Source organism: Electrophorus electricus, chromosome 25 (genome assembly GCF_041902795.1).
Source record: "Electrophorus electricus isolate QZ-2024a chromosome 25, ASM4190279v1, whole genome shotgun sequence".
Classification (NCBI taxonomy): Eukaryota; Metazoa; Chordata; class Actinopteri; order Gymnotiformes; family Gymnotidae; genus Electrophorus; species Electrophorus electricus.
In genome coordinates this window covers 341,062-368,974 of record NC_137521.1, presented here as the reverse complement: position 1 = coordinate 368,974, position 27,913 = coordinate 341,062, and the positions used below count along the sequence as shown (strand labels likewise).

At 38.8% G+C, this 27,913-nt stretch overlaps 2 protein-coding genes across 4 annotated transcripts; both read right to left on the bottom strand.

The window, feature by feature from the left end:
- Window positions 1-217: 217 nt before the first annotated feature.
- Window positions 218-14,877, bottom strand: LOC113568542 (TOG array regulator of axonemal microtubules protein 1-like). 3 transcript variants are annotated; one of them, XM_081707891.1, is made up of 19 exons: window positions 13,441-14,877; window positions 11,490-11,553; window positions 10,088-10,219; window positions 9,580-9,837; window positions 8,825-9,009; window positions 8,017-8,249; window positions 7,427-7,512; window positions 7,141-7,296; window positions 6,798-6,863; window positions 6,399-6,568; window positions 5,949-6,114; window positions 5,632-5,853; window positions 3,972-4,089; window positions 3,648-3,753; window positions 3,138-3,373; window positions 2,596-2,754; window positions 2,143-2,269; window positions 1,608-1,678; window positions 218-1,385 (listed from the first exon to the last, which is right to left on the bottom strand). In XM_081707891.1, the coding sequence occupies exons 1-19, from the start codon at window positions 14,473-14,475 to the stop codon at window positions 1,217-1,219; spliced, it is 3,759 nt and encodes a 1,252-aa protein (XP_081564017.1). In that variant the 5' UTR covers window positions 14,476-14,877; the 3' UTR covers window positions 218-1,216. The 3 variants fall into 3 exon arrangements, with proteins under 3 accessions (XP_081564017.1, XP_081564018.1, XP_081564019.1); XM_081707892.1 differs by having other exon boundaries at window positions 10,088-10,213; XM_081707893.1 differs by lacking the exon at window positions 9,580-9,837.
- A 4,709-nt stretch (window positions 14,878-19,586) lies between these two features.
- LOC113567495 (arrestin domain-containing protein 3) lies at window positions 19,587-20,765 on the bottom strand. Its single transcript, XM_081707990.1, is given in 5 exon segments — window positions 19,587-19,697; window positions 19,942-20,095; window positions 20,097-20,192; window positions 20,376-20,485; window positions 20,637-20,765. Coding segments are annotated over 5 exon segments (600 nt in total).
- Window positions 20,766-27,913: the final 7,148 nt, after the last annotated feature.

The window sequence follows — 27,913 nt, the reverse complement described above, 5'->3', positions numbered from 1 at the left end:
GGTGGGCCCCGCGCATGTGCCATTGGCTGCGCCAATAGTGCCATTTGCACTAGCGCCAAACAGAAGAATGTGTAGCTGCAGTAGTCTTGACAGTTTGCCAGTTACACTCTGATGTGAATTGTCAATGTTTAGGGACAGCTGCCAACATCCACATTTTTAGAATGAATTCTCTTGTTTAGCAAGGGAATTTTGTTGAAGAAACTTTGTACCACAATTATGTGATTATTTTTTATTGAAAGGAACACAGAAGTAAATGTCACACTGGAGTAGTGTGTATAAAGCAAAAATAATTTATCAGTCATTGCACAGCTTATACTGTGGGTGTCAATACATATAAGGACCTAAAGGTTAAGGCTGAATCTAAGGATATTGTGCTGGGTGGCGTGTCAAAGAAAAGGGTTACACAAGGGAGTATGCCATACTAACAATGACCAATTTTCTATATAATCTAACAGGAATATATATAAGAAGTGAAAATAAGAATCAGTAACTACAACACATAGCACCCTTTTACAAAATATTTTTCCTATCACAGAAAGGTACTACTAGATTGTATCTCATAAAATTAATACATTTTGGATATATAAATTAAATTTGTTGTATAATCATGTTGTGATTATCCTGTTCCATGTATTTAATTTTTTAATTTAATTCCAGTATTTAATTTTTTACCATACTGATGTCATGACCAAAATAGACTTCTATATCATTAATTTGTTAAACAATAAACCATAAAACATCACATCAAGTGTGTTATTCTTGAAAACATTTACATTTTTTTATTCCAGTTAAAGAAAAAATACTTGGTCAGTCCAGTGCATGGCCCAGCTGACAGCCAAATGTATACACAACATCTTAGCAAAGTCTGATAGAATCTGCACAGACTCAACTCCATTAACCTTGTTGATAATATGGCTACAACCATATTTACTTGCTAAACTCCACCTGTCCTCCAGCACTAATGCACCTCAAATGACAGCAGCTTGTGGGCATCATAACTCTAAGCATAACTCATAACACATCAAACAGAATTGGCAAAGCACTTCTCAGCATCTCTGCAGACAGCAAGTGTTGAATATATCAGATTGGCTTCCTAGAGTGCTGCTGAGGTCATTCTGTTCTGATTCTGAGTTCAGCTTCATGCCATAAGTCAGTGACCCCTTGTGTGCTCACAGTCTGTTTAAATAGAACCTTGGCAATAAGTGTCACAGAACGCTCATCTCCCGCGAGTCATGTGGTTTGGCCCGCCACGTACAGTTGGGAGGATCCTCACTTGTGGCCACGCTTGCACACACCTAGACCTTGTCCTGTCTGTGTATTTAAGCTGTTTGATGTACTTGGTCTTGTCTGCAATGCTGTGGACCTGTGCTTTGCTGGCATCTTTGCTGAACACACACAACAAGAGAGAAAATGTAAGGATTGGTTTATTGTAATAAAAAGAAATTGAATGTGGTTACAATAAATTTAAAACAACAACAACAACATAATCACCATCAAAAATTAGAAAGATTAAAGCAGTTTCAATAGGAACTCATGTTTTTTGCTTTGATTGTTTAAAAATTCACCTGCTGACAATCTGAGGTTGACGGTTTAGAGAGGAGGCATACCTCATTCCACCGCAAGGGATATAGTGCCTGCCTCGAGCTGAAGGGGTATCCTGAGGCTTCTCACCCGGGACCTAAATCCACATCAGCATCACTGGGTGATGACTCTCCAGATAATGAAGACCAAATGTTCTTTCATACTTTGTTTCTAACTACTGGGTCTGGGACTGCACTGTGCAATATCTATACCTTACTGTAAATACAGTATTTGAACTATTATAATGGGAGATCACAAACTATTTACTAGGAGACAACTGTATTGCCTCATCTTTTTGTACACTGTCATCTTTAATATATGATTTTGGCTTAATATATTTGTTGTATATACATACTGCTGTGTACAATGTGTGGTGCCTTGCACTGCTCTGTACTTTAGTATTTGTTTAAAACATTTGTCAGCTCTGAGGTGGGTTTCACTAATACTGTGAATAAGTTTAGTGAATAAGCTTTGTTTAGTGAGTAAGCTTACAGCATAGTGGCTGAATGGAATTAAAAATCCTAATCATATATACAAATAGACACTGTGCTGAATTGTCACCTTGGATTTCAGAGTGAGGACAGTGGCCCTGATGGTGGCCAGGTCTTTGGTAGGGATGTACTTTTCCACCATCTTATCAAAGTCGTGATGAGACGACAGGAACAGTAGCATGCGGCGACCAAAGTACCTGAGACAAATAACAGCCCCGTTCCCATGAGAGAACCATGAGGGAGGAACTTAAGGGTGACTCACAGCACACCAACAAATTGTACCAGTCTACTACATTTACTACAATTAAGCGGAGTCCAATATTTATTAGTATATTTATTTTACCAGGACACAATTCCAGTTGCCAAGACACTCTGTGTCTAAAAATCTTCTATTACTCTACAATTTAGCTGCATTTGCTGACTTCAGAGTGTCATAGTTGGGAGACTAAAAGAATAAACCAAAAGATTACTATCTGGGCATGTGAAAAGCTTTGATAGTTTTCCATCTGATCCTGGTACCAACCTGGTTTCTTGGGAAGAGTCTTGCGCCAATTTGGAGACTGCAGGTAGAATTCGATTAGTCACACCTTTTGTCCCAGACAATAAGTGGTCAGCGCCAATCTTTTCTATCAAAGTAGCCAAATGCTGAGAAGTGCACTTTCTTACTGCAGCATTCAAATGACTTTTGAGGAGAACACAAACGAGAAAAGAGAAGGAAATATTTAAAGGCACTCAAAAAAGAATGACATAATAACAAATATGTAGTAATCTAGTCAATGTATACAGTGCAATGTTTAACTCTTTCATCTTTAAAGTAACTTAATACACTTATCTATGAACTAAAGGCATAATCAAATTATCCTATTCTATTTGATGGCTTTAAAAAAAAATCTTTAAGAGGATAAATCAACAAAAATACTGTCCAATGCCAAAAAACATTTCGAAACACCAAAGGATAAGTGAAAATAATAGCAAACAGCAGCCAAAGCGCTCTCATTTGTTGGCCTCTTGACTGCTGCAGCTAGATGAAAGCTATAGCTGGAAGCTAGCTGCAAGTTAACTGACCTGAGTCCTCCAGCGAGAAGAGCGTTCATGCTTCGGGTGGGGGTGCAGTTCTGCACCATGCAGTCCAGGGCTGTGTCCACATCCTGCCTAATAAAAGCATTGGACTCTCCTGCTTTGTGGAGGAGGACCTTGGCAGTAGCTTCCACCTCCTGGTCCATACCTTTCTGCAGGCCAGAGTACAACTCTCCCAAGGTCACCAGCGCCACGCGCGACACTCCAGAGCGTAAGTTCTGAACCTGGGGGAAGACATTCCAGCTTGTGTTATGCTTGTGTTGTGTTATGTGTTATCTAAAATGCCGTTAGATGAAAATTGTTTTTATAATAATTTCAAGCATTATACTAACTTTACTGAAAGATCTGTGTAGTTTTTGGCAGCAATGTCTCAATAACATATACTGATGGTGTATGACAAAAAATTAAATGGTATTATAGGTTAATTTTAGGAATCAGACAGATTCACAGGAAGTTACAAGGAGTCAGACGCAATAGTGAGCAGATATAGTCACTTACCTCTTGATTAAGAACAAGGCAGACATCATGAAGCCTACTACTAAGCACATCAGAGTGATACCGTGCTAAACTACGCATGAGTATCAGGCCATCAATCTTCTTCTCCCTGTATGAAAATATTGGACAAACACAAACTGTAAAAGTAGGCTATCATAACTGAAAAAAGGTTATGAAAGAGGGGACAAAAGGAAAAAAGTGATAGCAATAAAATCACTTTACTAATTTCTAAGCATATGTATCATATATGCAGAAAATCATAAATTACTAAACTGTTTTACTTGACCCTAGCCAAATGCTTCATAATTTTACAGGTATGAGATTTACCAGTCATCAGAGCTAAGCAGTTTGAAGCTCTGAGTGAAAGCAAGGTCCGGTTTAGAGAACGGCCGCAAAACCAGCTGCTCATGGGGATTCTTCCTGGGGGTTCCTGGTGTGAGTTCATCTAAAGAGGAATACCGCAACAAAAACAAACTGACTACTTATTTTAGGGCTACCAGTTCAACTTTGTTCCAAATCAACTTGACTGCAAAACATAACATTATTCAAGATGGCCAACTACATTTAATGGCCTTGCACAGTATTTTTTCTCCTTACTCAAAATGTTGTATTAGCTGGAAGCATGTGATTATCTTCATACTTCTGCTTCAGTTCAGTAGTTATTGGGCATTGTAGAGTGCATAAAACAACCTCTAAATGTTTTATTTTTTGTATACCGCCTAACTTCTATTTAGGACTTACACTTTATGTGGTGTTATCTTTGATGTCACAGATAACACTAATTGACTATAGTGAATCATAAGCTATGTAATATTGCATATATATGAACTGTGAAATCAACTGACCCTACTACACTTCAATCACTGCACATAGCTCTTCTCAAGGAACAGAGATGACATGTACATACAAATGCTCAGTTTTTGTATACAAACGGGAAAAGGGTTACTCTACATTTTATTCCAGAAAACAAGACCAAATCAAGGTTGCTCAAATTGCTTTCTGGGGTCTAAGTGACACCCAATACAAGAGTTTGTAGCAAGCATTTTACTGTGAAATAATTTGCAAACTGAGCTCAATACAGCTCTAGATTTGCCTGCCGACTATAACTGAAACACAACACCTTTCCCCACACTTACTGGAGGTAATATTGATAAGTTAGTAAGTCTTTGATATTAATTAACAGCCATTGTTTTCATTCGACACTTTATTCAATACCGTAGCAAGTAATGGAAAATATAACAAAACGTTAGTACATGCAAACGTTTGCTAATTTTGTGCAATTTGGGTCAACAAATGTATTTTTTATAACGTTATGATACACCAACACTATTTGAAATTGCCACCAGTCTCTGCCTGTCCCATGTTTAGCTCTCTCCATGCGTAGTCAAAGCCTGTTAGCTAGACCTGATTAACCAGCCGAATATACGCTAGTTAGCTAACGTTCCTTAATAGCTTTAATGTAAACATGATCAATATGTAATAAATGCACAGATGATGTTGCTATAAATGTATTCTTAAAATACAAACTGTGGTGTCCTCTAATTGATTAGTCTATTTAAACACAGCAAGGATTCTGCTGTTGACCAAGACCCCTAATAGCTTTTCACCTCTTCGGGTTCAGGCAAGTAAAGCCGTCTTGATGCGAACCGACTTCCACCCAGCACCATACTGACTGGGGTGGTTATGCTTGACACAGAGGCTGTCAATGAATCCTCTGAGGTCCACACCCAAACAGCAGAATGGTAAAAGGACAATAATCTTTTTAATTTCGTTTTATGGTTAAAAAAAATGATAGTAGGAAGGTGACTGGAATATTTAACATTCTTTGAAATATATATGTTTGGTTTTTTTTGGTTTTGTTGCATTTTTAAAAAAACAACTGTGCAGGGCCTTTAAAACACAATTGTGTGATACAGTGTTTAGAGCAAATCTATTTACTCAAGAGCAGTGACCATGCATGAAGCGCAGAATAACAGGTGACACTCACCAGAGCAGTTTGAAAGGGGTGGACATGCTCTGTTCAGACTGGGGGCTTGTTGGCGTCGTGGCAGCATGCGTCTGGAAGGAGCCGTGGGAGGGCTGGGATGAATGGGGGGACTCAAACCTTTGACCAGGCTTCTGGGTGCGTGTGTGCTGTTGGGGCTCGAGGGCAAATCATCCAGGAGTTCAGCCTTCGTGGATGCTAGAACACTACCGTTGCGCTGCAAATCTGATGGGAAGGAGATTAACAGGCTATGGTGACTACAGAGCTTCCATGAGTCTCAGTAAGCATGAGGAGGAGCATTCATTGAGGTCAACCGTTACCTTTCAGAGATGCCGTGTCGTCTGAGCCCACGTCACATGCAACGTGTCTAAAGTTCTGCTTCAATCGTTGCATGTTCTGCCACTCCCCCTGTATAGGCGGAACTTCTTGCTGCTCCAGACGATGTTGATGCATCTTATCCCTTGCAAACCTAGACAGCTTTACCCTCTCCAACAAATACACATACATGAATAACCACATAGCATTTCTATTCAAGACTGTCAATCAGAACCTGGAGGACCGGACTGAAATTATGCAACGTAGGAGTCATTTTGCATTAAAATCTTATCAAATCTTTCTTTTATCAAAATTTTACTGTCAAACTGGCAACAAAATCATTCCATATCAACAGCACATTCAAAAACCACTGCTGAAGTTAGGAAAGATTAAAGTAAAGGGAATCAATAAATATTAGCAGATTGTTCAATAAAACAAAATAAACATTGTCTCACCGCTGCTTTTTCTGGCTCAGTGCTTTCTTCCGAATCCATATGGCCAGCTGAAACAGCATGGCCATACACCCCAATCAGTGGCTCCCTGGGGGATTTTCTTACCAACTCCTCCTGTTCTGGGGACAGAGTCACTCCAGGGTAGCAGGGAGCACCAGTGAAGCCAAAAACTCCTGTCATGGTGGTAAAAAGTGTCAGTTTAAGGCAAAGCCACATCAACCTCTTTGTACTTCACATATGGAGAAACACACCAGTCAAAAGTGAAGGCAGCTGCATTACAATCACAGTAAACAGTTTACATTTTCATCCTGTAATTGGCATCCTTGTTACCAACTATCAAGTTCTTACTCAAAATGTGATTAGATATCACAAAGATAGCACAAAAAACAGATAAATTCCAACCTCTGCCAACTACTCCCTCCGACACGTCACCAGCAGGGGAAGCCCTGATGCTATGCATTTGAGATCCTGAAAAACACAATACATGCTGACCTATACATCTTCATGAAAAATGTAATAACTCCAAATACAACAGCTGAATTTATACTGGTTGCTTTATGAGGCAGAAAAAACATGTCTGTGGGTACAGGCATAGCGATGGGCAGGGGACTAATTGTTTGTAGCACAGAGCTTCCAAAGCAATTTTTACTCATGTAATATGGGGTTAGGTTTTTGTTGTTGTTGTTGTTTTAGCAATGTTTCATCTGACTTAAGATCATTTCCAGAAGAGCAAGGGTGATCTCACCTTTGACAGGCCTGAGGGCACGGAGAGGCTCTCGACCAGCAGGCCTGGTTTGTGGAGGCGACATTGCTTTCTCTGCTGGTCCATTACAGTATGCTACTCTCTGACCTACTACGTTTACGCTCAAATCAGAAAGAACCTTTTCTTGCTGTTGGACATCTGCAATGCAATTCACATTCAAATCTGTAAATGCATTCTGACTTAACTCCTCCACATATATGAGGTATAAAACCATTTTTTGGGGTGTAGTCACTGGGCTAAAAGAAATACTCAGTGAAAGTACACACACCTTGAGCACCTGCTTCCATGGAGGAAGAAGTTTTCTGTCTTCCTGATGGTACTCTAGCAATAGTTTTTGCTGCTGAGTCCCTAGGGCTACAATGATTTCAGCAACATGACATTTATTTGAGTGCATATCAAATTCCAGCACAATGCACAGCATAAAATAAAGGATTTACAAACTTTTCAAAATTGGTGTTGCTGTATGTGATTGCTGTTCATTGCTTGACTTTGCTACCAAACAATCAGCTTGTTGGCCTGCTTCCCTCATAAAGGAAATAAAATGAATCCAGTAATGGAGAGAACAAAAATACTCCTTAAAGCAGGAAGGTACAGTAAGCATAGAGCTTGTGTCTGTCTTCTTTTATTTCCGAAACACATTTTTGGGGCCTGACATCTCTCTCTCTCTCTTTATATATAAATAAACCAACGACCCCAGTGATGTGTCCCTGGTTCCTAATTGCAGAAGCCAGTATAGGTCTGCATGGACCACATTTCAGACAGACTTCCAATTCTAAGTGAATGGCTGATTAACTCAATGCTGAACCATTATCATAGATTAATTCATATATGTATGTAAGAGCAAGACCAGTCATCTACCTGATCTTGGTGCCATTGGTGATGGTGGAAGTTGGGGGTGAATAGAGGCTGGACAGGCTGCTCTCGCTCAGAGGGCTGGTCAAAGATGGTGAGGTGTGAGAGGGGGAGTCTGTACTCGGCTCCAGCTTCACAGCAGAGTCCGGGCTGTCGGGTTCTGGGTCAGAGCCACTCGCGCTTACCTTGGCTCGCTTCTTAGCCGCATGATTACGCAAGCAGCGAAGGGAGTTCATCATCTGCAACATAACCAGAGTCTATTAACCCAAATGCATTTGACAGAAATGCAAATGCAAACTGTTTGGTTTATCGGTCAAGTTCAAGTACATAAAGCAATACTACTGTATGCATATAGTGTGAGAATCATCCAGATGTGTTTGGAAGAACATTCAGGTGAAAAATTATTAATGACCTGGCCGCCACCACCACCACCACTTCCTGATATCATCCTCACTGAACAACTGAGATAAACTCAAATGACCTATCAGAAGGAATCATCACAGAAATCACTGCTGAAGGGCAGCTAAGTAAAACATGATGCCTTCATGTTCAGCTTTAACACAGGGATGCTAAAGCAGCATTATTATGTGACTGCCATAATGTTTGCCAGCTTTTATTAGAACCAAACATGAGTTAATGCACTAAAATCCAGGCTTTTCTATTTTTCTGGTCACCAAGTATTTAATGGTTCCAAAGTAAAACATTTGCAGGCAGCAACAAAAAAAAAGTGCTGCAGTATCAGTTAAGTTACAGCATCTGAAACAAGAAACTGGGGAACTCCACCTATGTATACGCAACACATTTCACTACTGACCTCCTCCCTGTCCACTGGCTCCTCATCTTGGTGGGAATTCCTACCAGGCAGCTCTTGCTGCAAGGTATCCTGCGAGGATTGCCGTATGACTGGGGAGGTGGGTGGATGATGAGATGGTGATGAGATGGTGCTCGCCCACAAAGTACACGCAGGCAGTGGGGAACACCTGTTGGATCCAACTTCACCTGCAGGGAGTGTGATGGGCAATGTATTCACTTCAATATACAGGGTAACCGAATACAAAGCCATCAAGTATGTAAATTTAACAGTGCCATCTAAGCCTGTAAAATAAGGCAACCCATCAGAAATCATTAGCAGAAAAGTTACTATAACATTTCATTGCCTCAGCAAAGTACACTGCTGATGTTTTCCTATCTAGAAAAGAGATAAAGCCCTGAAAGTGCCAATGAAACATGATTCAAACTAGACCAAAAAGGGACATCATCTCATATGTATCTTGCCAAAGCTTAATTAATGGCAGTGCAATAAAGTATTATCGAACGAAGAATAACTGAAAGCAAGACATCCATTCCAGATTAAGTAGAGCTCATGTAAATGTGTGACCCAACAATGATTCAGTTTCTTCTTTTTTTTTAATTGAATCCTGAAATCTTACATTTCAATACAATTTGATATTTCAGTATGATTCATTTTTAATTCTGACACTGCTAAATACTGAAGAGCCAAAAATGCTTTGGCAGTTTCCCACTGAAGAAAAAAGACACATTTTCTAAGCAATGTAGCTATGCCCTCACCTGTTTCGTCCGCCCATGAGCTGGGGTCCCTGTGACGAGGGATCGTATCTCGCTTGTTGGGCCATGTATTGGACATGGACAGTGAGGAGTTTGCATGGCATCTACGAGGCAGGGTGGGAGTCAGCTGCACTCCCGGAAGAGTGGCCAGAGGGTAGGAGGGCAGCAGAAAAGACCCGGGGGGGGGTGGATTGGAAGGAACTGAAAAGGTGCGCTCTACACTGGGGTTACCAGACAGCAAGCGGTTGGCTTTGGGCAAACCTGTATGGAAAAGAGCATCTATTCTCAAGAGAATCTTCCATGACTATTCATTTGGCAGCAAATAATGTTCAGTAGCTCCTTTCATTTGACACTCAGTGAGTGAAGTTTATGGTCAAGTGATGCCTTGATTCCAATTATTCTATTTAGCAATATTTTACAACAAAACAAATCTATTGCAAAAATTATGCAAATGTTCTATTTTCTACATTTTGTATATATAAATAAAGTAAAATCAACATCAACAAGTCACCTCTGTCAGAATCACTGAGGTTAGCTGCTTTTAAAATATCTGGGTCCGCGCCAAGGCTACCGCTTCGACAAAGTCTACCCACTGTCTCTCTTTTCCATCCTGGAGCATCGGGCTGGAAAGGCTCTACTGAACCTGGAGAATGAAACAGAAACAGGAAACTTGAGGACAATTTGAAGCATCAGCTCAGCATATGTAACTAATAGGCACACATCAGACTACAAATGCATACCAAAAAACAACTAAGCGGTAAACAAAAAGTGAGCAATAGCAATTTAGATTTTATAACTAAAGACTTTAACATAATTTTAAGAAAACTTAATCATATGGTTACATTGTTTACAGGAGAGCTCTGTAGGCTCTTCTTGGATTTGAACAGTGCAGGAGGGATCTTTTATCAACAGACTGCAATAAAAGATTCAAGTCTAGTCTTGCCTGCAGTCTTATATTGTCAATGCCAACTAAAATAGGACTTGGTAAAAATCACAAATTCCTTACATCACACAGACCGCTGCAGCACACCAGAGCTCAACACTGGCCTTGTTTCACCCAGTATATTAAAGAAGCTATGTTATATAGATGATTGCGTTTGCAGCCATCTAGATGTGGTATCAGAAGCCAGCAAAGCAACATGACAATGTTTTGTTTGTTTGTTGGGGCGGGTTAAAAAAATAACAAAGTGACAACTATAATCAATATACATGTATAGCCAGCATTATACTAAGCTTCTATATCAATGGTAGGAAGCATTATCATCCTAGGCTAAACAAAACTGCCCAACAAATAATGTGTTTCACCATAAACCCACCCTGCATGTGGGTGGTCATGGTGCCCACTCTAGTGTGCTCTACTCAGTCATCTACAAACATATCACTGCTAAAATTATTACTGGAGCATGAAATACACTCAAATTCAGACTTCCTCTAGTGTTTCTAATAAATACTACTCCCATGTTTCATAATCCACACACTGCTACATTGTGTTAATGCTTCGGTGTGGATTTTAGGATATTTTTCATGATGCCAATTTTTTTTTCCCATAAAGTACAGGAATATTGAAAAGTACTGAAGAACGCCCATATTAATAGCAGCAGTCTGAATACTGATAGAAACCCACTTCAATGTATTCCATGTACTCATACACATTTAAAACTAAACAATGAGTTAACATTTTCATTTCATGTCTTGACCTACATGTTACAAGTCTGGGTGGCATGTTCAAGGACTGCTAATTTAAGGTGTGAAAATGAAAGCATGAGTAAAGGCAGAAACAGTAAAAGAGACACAAGAGACATGGGAATACAAATCAACATGTATTTATAGGTTGTATGTTGAAAACCTAGTAAGAAAATAGGACAAATCTAAAATAGTGGACACAGAGAGAAAACAAAGAGACATTTACTTACCAGAGTTTGTGCCACAGTTTTCCTGATTCAGCCTCAAGGAGGTAGTGAGATCTTCCACACTAAACTAAAGCAGCAACAACAAAAAACAGTCCCTTATTATTGAACATTTATAAGTAAGCATGTAGCTAACCATGATATTCCTTTTTTTTTTAAATAGACATCTGTTCTGTTGTAGCTCAGTACACAATGCTTTCTTAACAAAAATGTACAGGACATTGTGCAATTTTATGCAACTAAATTACAATGAAAATAGTACTGAAACAGTTCAGCATGAAAAATAATGGGGGTCATGTTATAAAAATGAAGTGACTCAAAACTTACACATTAGGCAAAACAGTTCAGGTCTGCAGAAGGGCAGTAATGTAAGAAATGTAAGGCTGTAACTTTCATCTTTGGTTATATCTTACATTTTGTCTATAAAATTTCTAGATTCCTTTGATCAGAACTTCTCAGGGGTCATTTTTTTCACCAAGAGGTATAAAAACAAGATGGGTGTCTAATTCCACAGTGATAACATTACCCAAGACTTCATAATCTTCTCCCTTCATTAAACATTCAACACACTGTCTAACTGCCTGGTTTCCATAAGCAAAACCACACGGCCCTATTATTAGAGACATTAGAGAGATAGATTGGATGGAATTCAGTTTGAATATATTTTTCACTAAAATACTTGTCAAACAACTCTAGAAAAGCACACACTGACCCCAGATTATTAAAAACAGTTACATATGTTTTGCACAAAACCCCACCTTTTTACTGTTTGCATGCTTACAAAAGAGAAATAAGTCAACAGGATGCCATTGCCTCGCTGAGCTTGAAGTAAACACGCAAGGTGATTTTTAGTGGCAAGGAAGAAACAGTTCCATAAGGTTTCAACAGCTTAATTAAGACAAACTTCACATGCAGGCACAGGGAACAGTGAGACCTTTATCACAATGTCTGCTTTGGGAATATGATAAATTATCTCTTAACGCCAAACAACAGACAACCTTTCTAACAATGGAAACTAAAAGTTGTAGATATGTTGCCAAGAAACATGTAGTGTTACAAACACTTTGTAGATATTTTAAAGATCATTTTAGTGTGAGTCAATGTTATAATGTTAGCTACACCATGCAAGAAAATTAATCTAAGATAGATACCTAGCTTTACCAATTAGCTGTATGTAAAATATATTTTAAACATCTTGCACTAATGCTTGGAACATTAGGCGTTTGATTACATCTGTGTCTGCGATTTTAAAAGTGTTTTTATCTTCCCTGTTATATCTACTATAATGCCCCATGTTGTGCAGTTTACCAAAGAGTTTTGGGGTCAGCACATGTCATGAATTACTTTCAGGTGAACAAGATATGTCACACCCTTTTAACCCACTGGTCCCTTTCTGCTTTGTGGGAGGTTGTAACCAGATCAGCACCCTGTCTCTCTTTTCTCTGAGAACCGACCCTTTCTAGTGAATCCTTTCTATTTCTATTTGTTAGGTCCTACTCTCTGACCAGTCTGTTAAATCAGGGGGGAATCTGGATATGGTGAAGACTTGAGTTTGAAGCTAAAACACCTGACAGTACATTAATCCTGTCTAAAAGAATACAAAGTTTAGGTTAGGTTGTTTTATTCAACTGCAATTTAGTATTTCAGGTTCTTTCATTTTTAAATCCTTCCAATACAGCTATGGGAGAAGACAGTAGGCTATACCAAGATTTATCAATTTGGTGGTTTCACACAAATACAATATATTGATGGAAATTGGAATATGGAATAGAAAACAACTTGTAGCCTAACACAAATAAATAAGATTCACAGCTACATAAAGAAAAAAAAGGTAAATTAACTTGTTGAGTTTGGAGCTGCATTCAAAATAGTACATTCTCTAATTTTTAACCTTATTTTTCCTTTTTTGTAATTCTGTGTGTGCATGTAAAATTAACTTCATGAGGTAATCACCCACCTTATCAGATAACTTTGTATTTGATGCACTGCAAGGCTGCTTGTTTACTAAACATGGGAGGCAAGACCTCTCCCAGGGTAGCTTGTTTTTTGCCTTCCTAGCACTAACTACTCTCTTGTGTGACTGGAGGTCATCTGTAAGAGAACCAAAGCTGCCGTAGCCACTCAGTCGATCCGAATCTGGTTCTGTGTGGTGGCTCTGTGGACTGTTAACTTTCCCTCCATTAATAACCCAGTTCAGGTCAGCTCCAGAGCCAAACTGAGGCATTCGCCGTTGACCAGGCTTGGGGATGACCAGTGCGTATTCCACCATACCATCTGCAGACAATCGGGGGAGAATATGTCTGGCTCTTCGTGCCTGTACTGCAGCCATAAGTCCCTCCACATCTCCAGTGAAGTCCAACCTGTCAATGGCCTTCATGAGTGGCTGTTTTTTTCCTGTGTCAAGACAGCAGTCAAAAACAGCAAAGAGCTCCAGAGCAGCATGTCGGACCCTCTTTTTATTGTCTGCAAGATAAGGAGCCACTACAGAACACAGATTGGGGATATTGAAGTCTTTTCTGGGGTGTGTGAGCATAGCAGCTGTGATGATGTTGATGACATCTTCTCTGACTCTGGAATTTTTGTGCCTTAGGTGTCCTATTACAAGTTCCAAAACTTTCTGTGGACCTACAATCCTCATGAGGTGACGAAAAATATTCATGTACTCATTCCGGGGAACAGTCCGTGCGTCCCCCAAAGTTTTGAGGGCCACACATACAATCTGTTTATAATGTCTGTCCACAGCGTAGTCCAGGTTTTGAACCAGGAGGCTGATAACCTGTAAAGTGCCATACAAGACTTTGAAGTTTGTATCATCCAGAAGTCTACGTAAAAAATTGATGAATTCCACAATACTGTCAGAGGAAACGGTTTTCAAGTCCACCTCTGAAATAATGTTCTTCAGCTCTTCTACCCCATTTGTTCGATTCTGGTAGTTCTCGTGATCAAGGAGTTGTTCGTGTAACTCCGGCGATATTAGCGCATAAATCATCATTGATCAGACTCATTGATCCAATCACTGATTTGGAAAAGCAATATAGCCAGTTGGCTAGCTAGCGCATTTCAGCAGCGTGCTATATCACCAAGTCAGTTTGTCAGGAGCTCAACTTGGAAAGAATCCGTTAGCTAACTAGCTAAGCTAGTTAACCTAGGTTAGCAATCGCAATCGCAGTAATGCTAGTTCAAGCAACACTATCCAGTATTGTTGACAATTAGGATATTTACAAAGACTGTGTTCTCCAACAAGAACAAGAATAAAAAGCACTTTCCTCTTTTGAATTCCAGTAAGATGTTGAAAGTTGGGTGTATGTAAACACAGACTTGCTCGGAATTTTCTTCTCAGACCACAGTTCATCGCCTCGACACCCTGGCGTCTTGAATCAAAATAGCGCACTATGTCAAAAAACAACTGCTTCCATGGTGACGCGAGTTCTCGTAACCGCGAAGATTCGAACTCGCGCGTGAAAATATGGGAATTGTGACCAAATATGCTTGACCGTATTGGACCATAAATTATGTTAATTAAAATGGCCTATAACAATACAACAACTCTTCTTATGTGTAGCTGTTCACAATAACGTTATTCTGCATCCATATCTCTGTTTAAGGACATTTAGATGGTATAAAATCCCAATGGATGTCTGTACTCTAAAAAAAAGCTCAGCAGGTTTTCTAAATTTCACCCGTATGCCCGTGGTTTGTGGGTAATTTCAAATATTTTGCATCTTTTGCATCCACACTAAAACAATGTTATGTTCCAGGGTGTATGGAACCCTCCAGATTCCAAACTATGTTTGGTATTAAATAGAGTTATTTTGTAATTCTGAACTGTAGCTTTTTTGTAGACACCAGATGCATACATTAGTTCTGGGTCTACATAGGTTCAGAGAATCCCAAGTGAAGTTAAAGAAATATATTTTTAGTTTAGCTATGTAGTGCCAAAAACACAGCTGCTTTTGATGGTCTTTAATTCATGATGGGTGAGTGTCTCTGACATGGCTGAGCTGATTGCCAGAGCAAAAGTGATAAGAAGAGGCCAAGATGAAATGGCAAATTTAATGGCAGAAAGCTGCCCCTCCACTATATTTATTCAATAATTTTTTTTTAATTTTTTTTTTTAATATGTTGTCTTTTGTTTTTGTTACTTGGGGTAGGTTTCTGGAACCTTGGCCTAAACATTACATTATCATGGTGTGACATCTCCAGAAGATTAACATCTTGAGTCAACACAAAAGACCTTTATTAATGAACAAAACTAGATTGGGTGAAACCAATCAAAAGAAAAAATACAAAAGAACAAATCCCCTAGCAGACACTCCTAAAAAATAGAACAGAGAATGAAGGGGATTATCACTGGAGAGAAATGGAAAATCGTAGGCACAAAACCTACGTGTGAAGAGGGGTTTAAAGAGGGGTTTAAATGTGCATGTGTAAAGTGGTGGCAGATGTAACGTGTTAGTATTCATAGTAAGGTGACCGGTATCTGAATGGGAGGTGTGTGTGTGACGTAGGTGGGGAGTGTGGGCATTCTTGGGATTTGTAGTGATGTGTAGTTGTGGGCTTGTCCATATGACAGTGTGGCGTAACACATTACATGATTCATATGATGATATTAGTATTGAAAGGTGCCACTGCACAGTGAAAATTATGTAAGACGCACTGAATTCTCTCAAGGATATCTGATGGCTACATCCTTGGCTGTCTGCCCCTGTAAAAGAGCAGTTACAGATGACTAGCAGATATAGATGGCATGTTAGATGGAATCTTGGCAACAGATGGTGTAGATTATATTAGTTACATTCCCTAATAGTGATGACCTCTTACTGTATGATGCCTAATACTAATCCAATTATTACTAGGCTAATAACAGTCAGCACAGAAAACTTGCAATTCACATAAAGAATTGTTCGAATAGCTATGATTTGATGCAACACCATGATGAAAAACAAAGCAGTCTGTTATTGTCTTTGCTGGAAGCAGCAGATGCTAGGCATCTCAAAACAGCCACAACAGATGGCCCTCTCTTTCTGTTCCCTTGGACTATTCTAATTTGTTACCACATTGGTTAAGTACCCTATGTATATATCTTTCGTAAAAAAACAAAAAACAAAAAACAAAAAAAAACAAAAAAAAAAGACAAAAAAAATCCTGCATTTATTCTGAATGCCCTCATGTACATAAGCTAAATAACTTTCCCCAGATAAACTTAACTTACACACAAGGCAATGAACACAGATGACGGATCCTACACAGACCATTGAAATAATACAGCCACATTGGCACATTAAAGGTGATTGTTTGATCCCACTGATGTTCGATTTATATTCATGTGTGGATTGTTCTGTTCATCACTTAAACAGTTGTCTTACTTTGGTAGAGTATGGATGATTGCTGAATGTATTTTATGTGATCCCTTTCAGACAACAAAGTCCAAATGCCACCCATATTCCCCGCTGTACAATAGACGGCTTTTTTATGTATATAAAAAAAAGAAAAATGAATATCCTTTTCCCAATGATCTGAGATCATCATCAGTAGAGTACAGGTTTTATTACTTTGTGGGTTCTACTGAGCTTTCAGCAGATATTTGGTTTCCATCAAATTTAAATTAAACACTTCAATAAGGCTGTTTGTTTAAAAAAACACCATAGCTGTCTCATTAGTGTCTGATGAACATGACACTTGTGCCTAACTTAAATAAGGTCTAAATGTTGTATATAATTAGATGTTCCAACAGCCCTGCCTGGCTAGCTCTGTCTAGCTTAATCTCAGTTCTCTCTCTCTCTCTCTCTCTCTCTCTCTCTCTCTCTCTCTATCTCTCTCACACACACACACACACACACATACACATACACACACACACACACACACACACACATGCACACACAAGCTATCAGTTTCCATTTGAGCATAGTAGTCACGTTTCTCCATTAAAACATGGGCTAAAGACAGATCACAATATTGCATGTTTATTATACTTCACCCAAACTCCCATCTCGGTACATGATCAATCTTCCTCAAATGTCAGTTCTCATATTTTGCTGACTAATAAGGCATTGCAATTTGATAGACCTAAGACTTAGCATCAAGTCACTGTAATTGGAAGTGCAGGTTAAAATGTAGCATTGGTGCAGAAGAGTCAAAAGAAGACATTTCTGTCCAAGTAAAACCATTTTATTGCTACAGCAAAGCCTTTAATAAGACTCACACAGAGCAAAAACAAGCAGAAGGGGAACTTGTGAATCGGGGTGAAAACATGGAATGTTTATTAAACAGAAAAGCACACCATAAAGACAGCAACACATTCCATAACTAGCTAAGGAAGGAACACCTGAAGTAAAATGGCTATGGGTATCACCGCATCCTATGGAGGGAGCTACTGCTATTTAATTTTCAAATTCAGTCATTTGTAGCCAACATTATGTATTATATTTTTCAGGAATGTTAGCAAATGTCTTTATTAGTTGATTATTTATGCATATGTCTTATGTATTTGCCACAGCTCAAATAAATAATATTAGAATTCAGATTTCCATTTTTTTTCCGACTTCATTAAGAATATGTAACATTAAGTACAAAGTTCAGATTTAATGAATAATTCTAGAATTGAACTTACACATTATTATGCTTACAATTTTCATTCTTTCAGTTTTGGTACATAAGAGGTGACATAAGTTTTCTATACTTAAACCAAAATCATATGTTATTATGCCCTGAAAAGACAACAAACAAATAGTCAAGATCCCAGATCTCAGATGTAAAGGAATAGCAAATACAAATATAAATTCCTGCATATTCACCCATAGTAAACCTCTTCTAGTCTCCAGCATGCTGCCTCTCTCCCCAGCATTGACGCACAGCATGGACAATTTGAGGCGAAGTCTTTGTGGTTGCACTTTAAAAGGACTACATGGAGAGGCTCTGCTCTTCACTGGACATCATGCTGTCAAGTCTGCTGCCCTGCAGGTAGAGAATTAGAGTCTCCCTCCACTGTGATCTTCTATGCATCAAGTTCTAGAAAGCAGTGTCCTAATGCAATTTTAATGGCTTTCTCCTAATATCCACTAGGAAATGTCAGTGGAACCTTGTTCCCTCCCTAGGGTGTAATCAACTGAGATAATTCCATTGGAAGAGGGGGAAGCAGAGTACAGACAGCAGCTGAGAGTGCAGCACATATTAACTCATCAAGAACACTAAAGCCAGTGCTTCCACTGCATGATTGATTATGAAAATAATAGTTTGGCTTCTTTGGGAGGGGTTTCCTAAGAAATTGGCTGTCGCAAAGGGATTGTTGTAATCACTGATGAACTAATGAATGCTACAATGCTGTAGCAAAATAGCTTGCCTTGCTATTTAGATATAGCACCGCATCAGTAGTGACAGCAGACAGAAAAAAATTGAAATCTCATGGAACCTACTCTCAACAGTTCATAAACTGTATGGGGTTGGTTAGAGGCACATGTCAGGGAAATAAATGTGCTTTACAAAGCCATGTGTGATGCAAGACATGAGCTGCCATAATATATCCAAATGATCGACCATGCAGCCAATACTTTCTTGTAAAAAATATAATTTTACTATTAGAATATTTAAATGAACAGTCAAAGATTTAGTTATATGATTTTAGTGCTTCAAAATTCAAGCAAGATTTTTTTTTTTTTTTTTTTTTTTTTTACCAATTATAAAAGAATACAGTTATACTTGGACATAACAAAACCCAAAAAGGTCATTATACACACTGAAATAATATGTCTTGCAGGTGCTTAGGCTGTTTAAGCTGTGACGTGATCTTTATAAGCTGTGCATAATGGCAATTGCAGCATTAAAGGGGCTGTTCCAGCAGCAGATGGAGCTGTAGCTCTGAGCCAGTGAAGGCAAGTTACTTTAGGATTTAATTAATATCCTTCTGCTGACTGGTGGAAAAAGCTTTATACCTAAGTGCATAGTTTTTGGATTTCACATATAACAAAGCAAATGTAAATAAAGGAAATGTATTACCAATATAAATCTTGCAATAATATTGGCATGAAGCATACTCACACAGCATAAAGCAAATATGTAGCTTTTATACATAATATTGGGGTCCTTTGGTTTGCTTTATTTGGTTTAACTGTGTCTGTGGTGTTGACATGCCTCTAGCTCTCCATCACAGGTAGGGAGGAAAATCAGTGGAAGTTTAATGTCTGGGTTTTGGGGAAAGGACACATCAAGGATGACCTGCAGAACTGAACATGAACTCAGTTTCAAGGAATGTAGATTAAGGAAATCACTTCATGCACCATCATCCCAACCATCACTGGGAGGGGCATAGACACTTGCCATTTAAGTGTATGTATTTTCTCACATTCTAACTATTCCTTGCTTTATAGTACTCTCAATGAACCAGGGGAAGCATGTTTTTCTACTGCCCTCAACCGTTACATCTTTCCTCACGCTATTATCACATATCATGACCACATACCTTCAGTCTGTACTCCACTTTCAGGATGCGACAGTTGAGGATGGAAGGAGTGACTCCTGAGGGAGCATTCAGTACTTTAGACACAGTCTGCCTAGTGGAGGAGGATAAAGGAGTGTCTTTCTCTTTCAGAATATTTGAGGTATGGATGTGCCTCTTGGGCAAAGAAGCTTCTCTTCTGATAGATAACATATTTGGGAACAATCTTTCTGGTTGAGCTGTTGACAATTTGACCTCTAACGACTAAATCTTCTCTTGTTTGGAAACATAAACATCACTCGGCTTGCTTAAACTCTAAGGCCATTTTGGCTAATAGTCAAAATCCTGAATTTTTTAGCTGGACATAACTGAGAGATAATTATAGTTTTAAACTGATGGCAATTCATCATATTCTGAAAGTCACTGCATTAGTCACACAAATCAATCAATGTATCTACAAATGATGTATACCTAGCTGGTAACCTGTTTTCTCCAGAAAGATGTTCATAGAGATTTTCCCAGAGGCAAAAAATATAACATCCCTCTCTTTAGTGCCATATTGTGGTGACTGAAAGAATGATACCCCTACTGAACAAAAAAACTGTAAAGCACCAAGCATGTTAATCTCATAAAGATAGAATAACTCACTATGTCAGGGATTTAGATTATATAGGCACACTGTTTGATAAATCTAATTAACACAGTGATGCCGTTAATACCATAACTTCAGGTTGGAGCACATTAGTACGTGAAACAAACGCAAATTTTGTTCTAGCTTTTTTCATCATATGCATAGATCTTCTTAGCTGGGCTACCAGGATGTAGTAAACAAATGAGAAAGAATGCATTACTAATGTTACCGCCACATTTCTTTATGTATGTTATGATTCACAGTCTTTTTTTTTTTTTTCAAATGAATTATTTAGGACTGAAGGATTAGTTTGATTTTACTTCAAACTATAGATTACATTAAGACTAAAATATAGATTAAAATTAAGATCTACACAAGCTTCCAGTCCCTTGCCTTTGCTTTTCAGGTGTGAATGCTTGTAAATTCTAATATTTAGCTGCTAGCATATGAATAAACCATGTGGCTTTCACTGCAGCAATAATGTGCCCTGCTGCAGGGGACAGTCTTCAGTTAGCCAGCACTCATCTGGGACATGCACTGACCAGAAGGGTTCCTCCTCAGACCTGGCCCCTTTATGCACCATTCCTGTTTTTTTTTGTTTTTTGTTTTGTTTTTTTTTAAACTAGATCAGAGGCTTTGGCCCATGCTGAGCAGCCTCCTGAAAAGCATCCCTGCATGAAAATTGCCATGACTTCCAATGCAGGCATTTACTCTCATCAATAATGGAGAGGTGGCCTACTCTAGCACAGTTCTGGGTCACTGGACATGAAGGAAAGTGGACTGCTCCAGGTGGAGACACACTGCAGGCAGCACATTACATTACACCTCATTACACTGTAATGAGTATATGGTAATTTTCCTTGAGGCTTCTGGTGTCAAATCATGGAATTCAGAAGTCATTTATTAATGGTCATCCACTGCCCTTAGTGTTGTTTTTTTCACCGCATCCTATGGAGGGAGCTACTGCTATTTAATTTTCAAATTCAGTCATTTGTAGCCAACATTATATTTTTCAGGAATGTTAGCAAATGTCTTTATTAGTTGATTATTTATGCATATGTCTTATGTATTTGCCACAGCTCAAATAAATAATATTAGAATTCAGATTTCCATTTTTTTTCCAACTTCATTAAGAATATGTAACATTAAGTACAAAGTTCAGATTTAATGAATAATTCTAGAATTTAACTTACACATTATTATGCTTACAATTTTCATTCTTTCAGTTTTGGTACATAAGAGGTGACATAAGTTTTCTATACTTAAACCAAAATCATATGTTATTATGCCCTGAAAAGACAACAAACAAATAGTCAAGATCCCAGATTTTAGATGTAAAGGAATAGCAAATACAAATATAAATTCCTGCATATTCACCCATAGTAAACCTCTTCTAGTCTCCAGCATGCTGCCTCTCTCCCCAGCATTGACGCACAGCATGGACAATTTGAGGGGAAGCACAGCAGTCTGGGATCTTGTGCTCTTCTTAGTAATCCAGGGTTTTCATACTGAACACGTATACTGAGGTTGACCTTAGAAAAGGAACTGAGCACAACTGCTGGTTTGCTAGTGGCTATAGCTTCTAAGAGCTAAAATGTTCCTTGTAACATTAAAATGATATTGTAATACTATATTAAAATAGAATATACTTTAATAGAATATATAATAACTACTATATGTATTAACTACTACAACAATAAGTAACTCTGGACCCAAGAGAGCTAACTACTTACTTTAACAACAAGCAGTCATTGAATATATAACAGGAATCAGCCTCATATAGCATATTTAAGATAAGTAGAAAATGAATGAGTAGAAAATTTGCTGAGCAGAGATAATCTGTGTCTACAGAGATTTTAAATGTAGTTCTCATCAGACAACAACAAGGGTAGTGTGGATTTCCTTTTCTGTTTTATCCATGGATTGCAGAGCAGTTGTCTATGTGATAAGGCATATAGATGAAAGTATAACAGAATACTCTCTCAAACAAAACCACAGCCTGCTATGACAGGCCCACAGCCCAGGACAGGCAGGCCACATGGTGGGCTGTGAGCACCACACAAGTCCCAGGCTTCCACCCGTGATCCAACAACCAGATATAATTTCAGTGCCATGTCATTCGGTCATTCTTGTACAAAAGAAAGGTTTCTCAGTTACCTTACCCAGGCTCAACAAAGAAATTGAATGAAAGTGTGAAGATTTTGACAACCTAGACCATAGACTGCCTTTCCCTATTGACGCACACAGAATTAGAATATCTTCTAAAACAGTACCTGATGTCCAGTGATGAGCCCCATAAATTGAAAATGACAGTATCAGATGTGCCTACAGCCAAAAAAGGAAGCAACATTTTAAGCTACGCATGTACTAGACTGCTAGTGGCTAGGTGCTACTATCTTTTTCATATCACTGTTCAACGTATTACCTGTTACACCAGTTCAACAACACTCAGTATACTATTATGCAAAAAAATGTTCTGTATGTTCCATTTGATTTACCTCCTATACTCATGGTTTTTGTATCTTGCATCAAACTACATTGAATATTGGACTGCAGTATGCCAAATGCCATATGTTGTATTGCCCTGTTCTGTCTGTTGATCTGATTTCTTTTCAGATACTATTGGCAAAAACATTTAGCTGAAAAGTAAAAGAATCAAAATTAGAAATAAAAATGAAGACACTGACTTTGATTGATATTGATGCAGAAAACGTCAGGGAGAGTACCAGACTGCAATTCTGCAAGACTGTTGTGAAATGCATCAGCCTTGGTTATAGCAAAGGTTAGTCATGATCGACAGGTTAATGATACCCAGAAATGATACCCTGGGGCAATGTAAAAAGTCTGAGGCCATTCTCCCCCACCTGAGCCCCTCTCAAACCCCATCTTTTTCTTACATAAATGGACTGTAAAATGAATGCACTGATGGCCTGATTCATCCTGAAAGGCGCAATGTTGAAAAAGTGACATATACTTACTAGCCTAATTCATCTAACTTGCACCAATAGGTGCAGTTTCATATAGGTGTGGCTTAGAAGGGTACAATTACAAACTGTAATCCACCTTGGGGCATGCACTCTTCTTCACCTCTGTCCTATTCTTCATATACCAGTTTCCAACCTCAGGACCACTTCAGGCTGAGCATTCTCAGCATGGCATTAACATTGTCATGATAGTGACATAGTCGTGGATATTAACCTGGAATAAGTTAACCAGGGTCAACAGAGTTACTGGAACTTTCACATGTCAGTGTCACTGCTGGGGTTTGAGTGGTCATACACATCCTTCCACAAGAAAATGATCACTGATGAAGGGCTAGAACATGGCTAGAACAAATAGTGCATAGCAACAGCTGGGCTATTGATAAACAGGAAGGGAAGTAAGTTTTCCATTAATTTACTACTTAGTTATTGGTGTTGACATTATTGTCAGGATGACATGCTTGTAATGCAGTGTGTGTTGCTGTATTCTAGTGAAACAACTTGCTTCCAAGATAATGATTGCAGTGTCTGGTTCCAGTGAAGTAAAGTGTTGCTATAATCAGTGTGTCATTAGACCAAACACACGCAAGCACACAAAAACACACACAGACAAAACTGATAACTAGGCATAATCCTATAAACTATGCCTTGGCACAAACATAAAGAAATCTATTTTTTAAAATCTGTGTTTAGTTCTGTGTGATTTTTATACATGAATATCATTTTTCAAACAGTAATGTAATAGTCATATTTAATGGACATAGTTCCCTCTACTGGATGAACGTATATTACACATGAAATCCAAAATTATAAAAGGCCAACATTCAATAAATGGAAACAAAAGCTGTATTGGAAGAGGTTAACATATTAATGCAATATGTGCTGAGTTTTTCTCTCCAGCATTGTAATTCCAAATCAATAATAATAATCTTTTTTTTTTCTTTTTCACTAGCCTTAAAGAAAAAAGGTAATACTTTTTCAATAAAGTATTTAAAGACACTTTTACTGGTATTTGAATGTGATTGGTGAGTACTATAAAAATGTTTATAAACCTTATACATGTCCATAAATAATTTAGAAATATTAAATGAAAGTTGTTTGTCAAAACTATAGTTGTTCTCTTGGCTTCCAAAGTGCCTATCCCAAAAGCAAAATGTAAGGGACACTTTAGCCTGTCATTCTTAATATACATTTGAACTGATTATTAGTTACACTTATAGTACATTTCTCTTATAGTACATTTCTCATACCCAGTGACACTTTACAATCAGCATTCTGTTTTAAAGGATACACTAGTGAGAGGCAGCAGCCAATCACATAGAGAATACTCTCGTTCAGAAACTACAGCCCTCAGGGCCTGCACTGGGCACCAGGAAAGGGAGGGAGGAAAACACACAAAACAGCACCACCCATCAGGGGCATGCTTACACATTCACACATTCGCATTCTCATTCACAACAGGACAATTTAAAGTAACCAATTGACCTAACCTACATTTTTGGACTTTGGGAAGAAACTAGAGATACAGGGAGAAGATGGAAACCCCATCCAGATAGTGACACAAACCTGAGACCCTAGCACTGAGGGGCAAACATGGTAGCTACCAAGCCACCTTGCTGCTCATGGATATCCAAAGATTTGCTGACATCCAGAGCTCCAACTCAATACTGTACTAATGATACTCTCTTAGGCTAGGAATGTACTTTTATTGTCTATGTAAGTATACGTAGTAGAGATGAGCAGTAGGGAAACAAGGTCTGTCTAACTGCTTAGTGGCCTGTGGCGACATGAGTATCTGTGGAACAGCTGCTCGGCTGTTGCTGCATTTCAGTTAAAAAGCCTGTTTTCAAAGTAGTGAATACAAGACTATGTGCCCTGCCTTCAAATGCACACATGCTCACATACACACATACCACCCTCTCCAAAGAAACACACACACACACACACACACACACACACACACACACACACACACACACACACACACACACACACACACACACACACACACACACAAAAACATGCATTCCACCCACCCCCAAAGAGAAACACACACAGACAACTGCACATTCAAATGCTGATTGCTCACTTCATTGAGTCTAGGCTTGTTTACACGGCTGACTGAGCTGATTTTGGACCCTTACTCACCTCTGTCTAGATCTGGCAGGAATTTCCCTGCTCCCTAGTTCCCCTTCTAAAGCAGGAGTTTGCCATATAAATGTTTGTTTTTCAGTCCATTGTGAAGGGGTTTTTTGAGGAGCCACAGAGCAGAGATGGTGGAAAGGGTGTGTGTGTGTGTGTGTGTGTGTGTGTGTGTGTGTGTGTGTGTGTGTGTGTGTGTGTGTGTGTGTGTGTGTGTGTATTCCCCACATGTTCTCCAAAAGGTATTTATTTCTTTTGGAAGCAAATGGAGGTGATGAGGGCTTGGACTCAGATTTACTCATCATATATTGATTAGCGAAGTCTACATGTAATATGTATGATGTGTATATATACACTGTGGTACATGAATAAATCCAAACAAGGACTTGAATGATTTGAAGGCACTGGAGAGCAATTTTAGGCAATTCCACTGCTGAAGGTCCACAACATACTGCTTTCCCTGCACTTCCACAACCAAGATGACTCAGCTAAAGCAAACTGATAATTAGCTGATTAATTAAAATTGTGTAGTGCTACTGTGCTCTGGGTCTAGAAAATGATGACTAACTGCTTGGCATGTCACATTTTCAAAGTTGTAATGAATGGGATGTAGGAAATCGTCACTACACAAAGATGAGTCCATGTGAGCAAATGCTGTTGTTGATGTAGGTGTGATGTGTCATACCTGAGAAATTCCACCGGACGACTGCTTCATGTTTCAAAGCACCTGGATATTCTCCCAGCCATTTAGGCCATAGTTTATGTTAAACATACATTTCTTGTGATAGGATTTTATTTACACCAGACAAGTATCAAGTGCTTACATATGACTTCAAAGTCAGGCTTTTATTAATGACTTTAAAAACTTGACTATAGGGTAGTGTAGAGCTCTGTATGGATTACTGGGCAAATACTAGGTAATTACTGGGCCATTTATTTACTTTTATATAGTGCTCACTACTGGCTGATCTTACACATACATTACTGGCTGATATTACACACTGCAGGTTGATCTTACTTATACACTACTGGCTGATATTACATACACACTGCTGGCTGATCTTACACACTTGTGGATGATCTTACTTACACACTACTAGCTGATATTACTTACACGTACTTTCTTTGTTTTTATTATAGTTTTATAGGGTATCAAAGGAAGATCTGTATTTCTGTCTCAGACTGTGCTGACCCAGAAAAAACTACAGTCAAAAAAATGATCTGGACGCATAGTGCTGTGTGCACCACCATGTTAAATAAACAGTAATTATGTCCTTAGTAATTAAAGCCTGTGGTATCATCAGCACTCTATGCTTTGCTCTGTGGCACTGGGTGACAAACCACAACACTTTCCCCATCCCATCTCGAAGCATCCTCACTGAGTCCCTTCCCTACTCTTGATTGTCTAGTGCACAAAGCCACAAAACCTTTCATTCATTTGGACTGGTTTTTTTTTTGGCTGCAAGTGTTTACTGCTAACCACCTTTGTTTCAATGCTATTTCTATGTCTGTCTCCACCATCCATAATTGCTTTTAAACATTCTTGTTGAAAGCTCTCTGGTGTGTTTTTCAGGGTTTCTCTACCTTCTACAACTGATCATGCTGAAAGTTGTGTGCAGCTAGTACCTGTCACCAAGGCCGTGTGGAAGTGGCTGAAGGCAGAGGTGAGACAGGCTGCAGGCTCTGGCCTTTCAGCCAGTCTGAGAGCCAAACTGCTTCTTGGGGACTTTCTATTCCTCATCCTGGCAAGCAGATGGGTAACCAGACTTATTTCCTTTGGCTTTGGGTTACTCTGTGGTTTTGCACTTACATTAGTTTTTTTTTTTTTTCTTGTTTCTTTTTTTTTTTTTACAGAAATGTCTGGATCCCTACTCAGAACTGCTGTTGATTCTACTGTTAAAGTTTCATTATTTTATATATGTATTTTTTCTCTTCTCCTAATTAGCAGCATAGTATTTTTGCTGTCGGTGAGATTGCGCTCTTCTGGATTGAGAGTAATGTTGTCATTCCTGGGATCTGTTGGAGTCACTCATCCATTTTAGGGGTCACAGACCCAAGTCCTCCTATCACAACTGGGACAACCTTGATATTAACCTTCCACAATCTGTCTCAACTGACCTGGGTTTGATCCTTGTGTCAGGCAAATCAGTACAAATGCCAAAAAGAGTCCTGGGGAAGGACTCCTAATGCTACAGTTCACTTACTTCTGAAACATGAGTGCACAAAAAAGAGTCATGCCTGC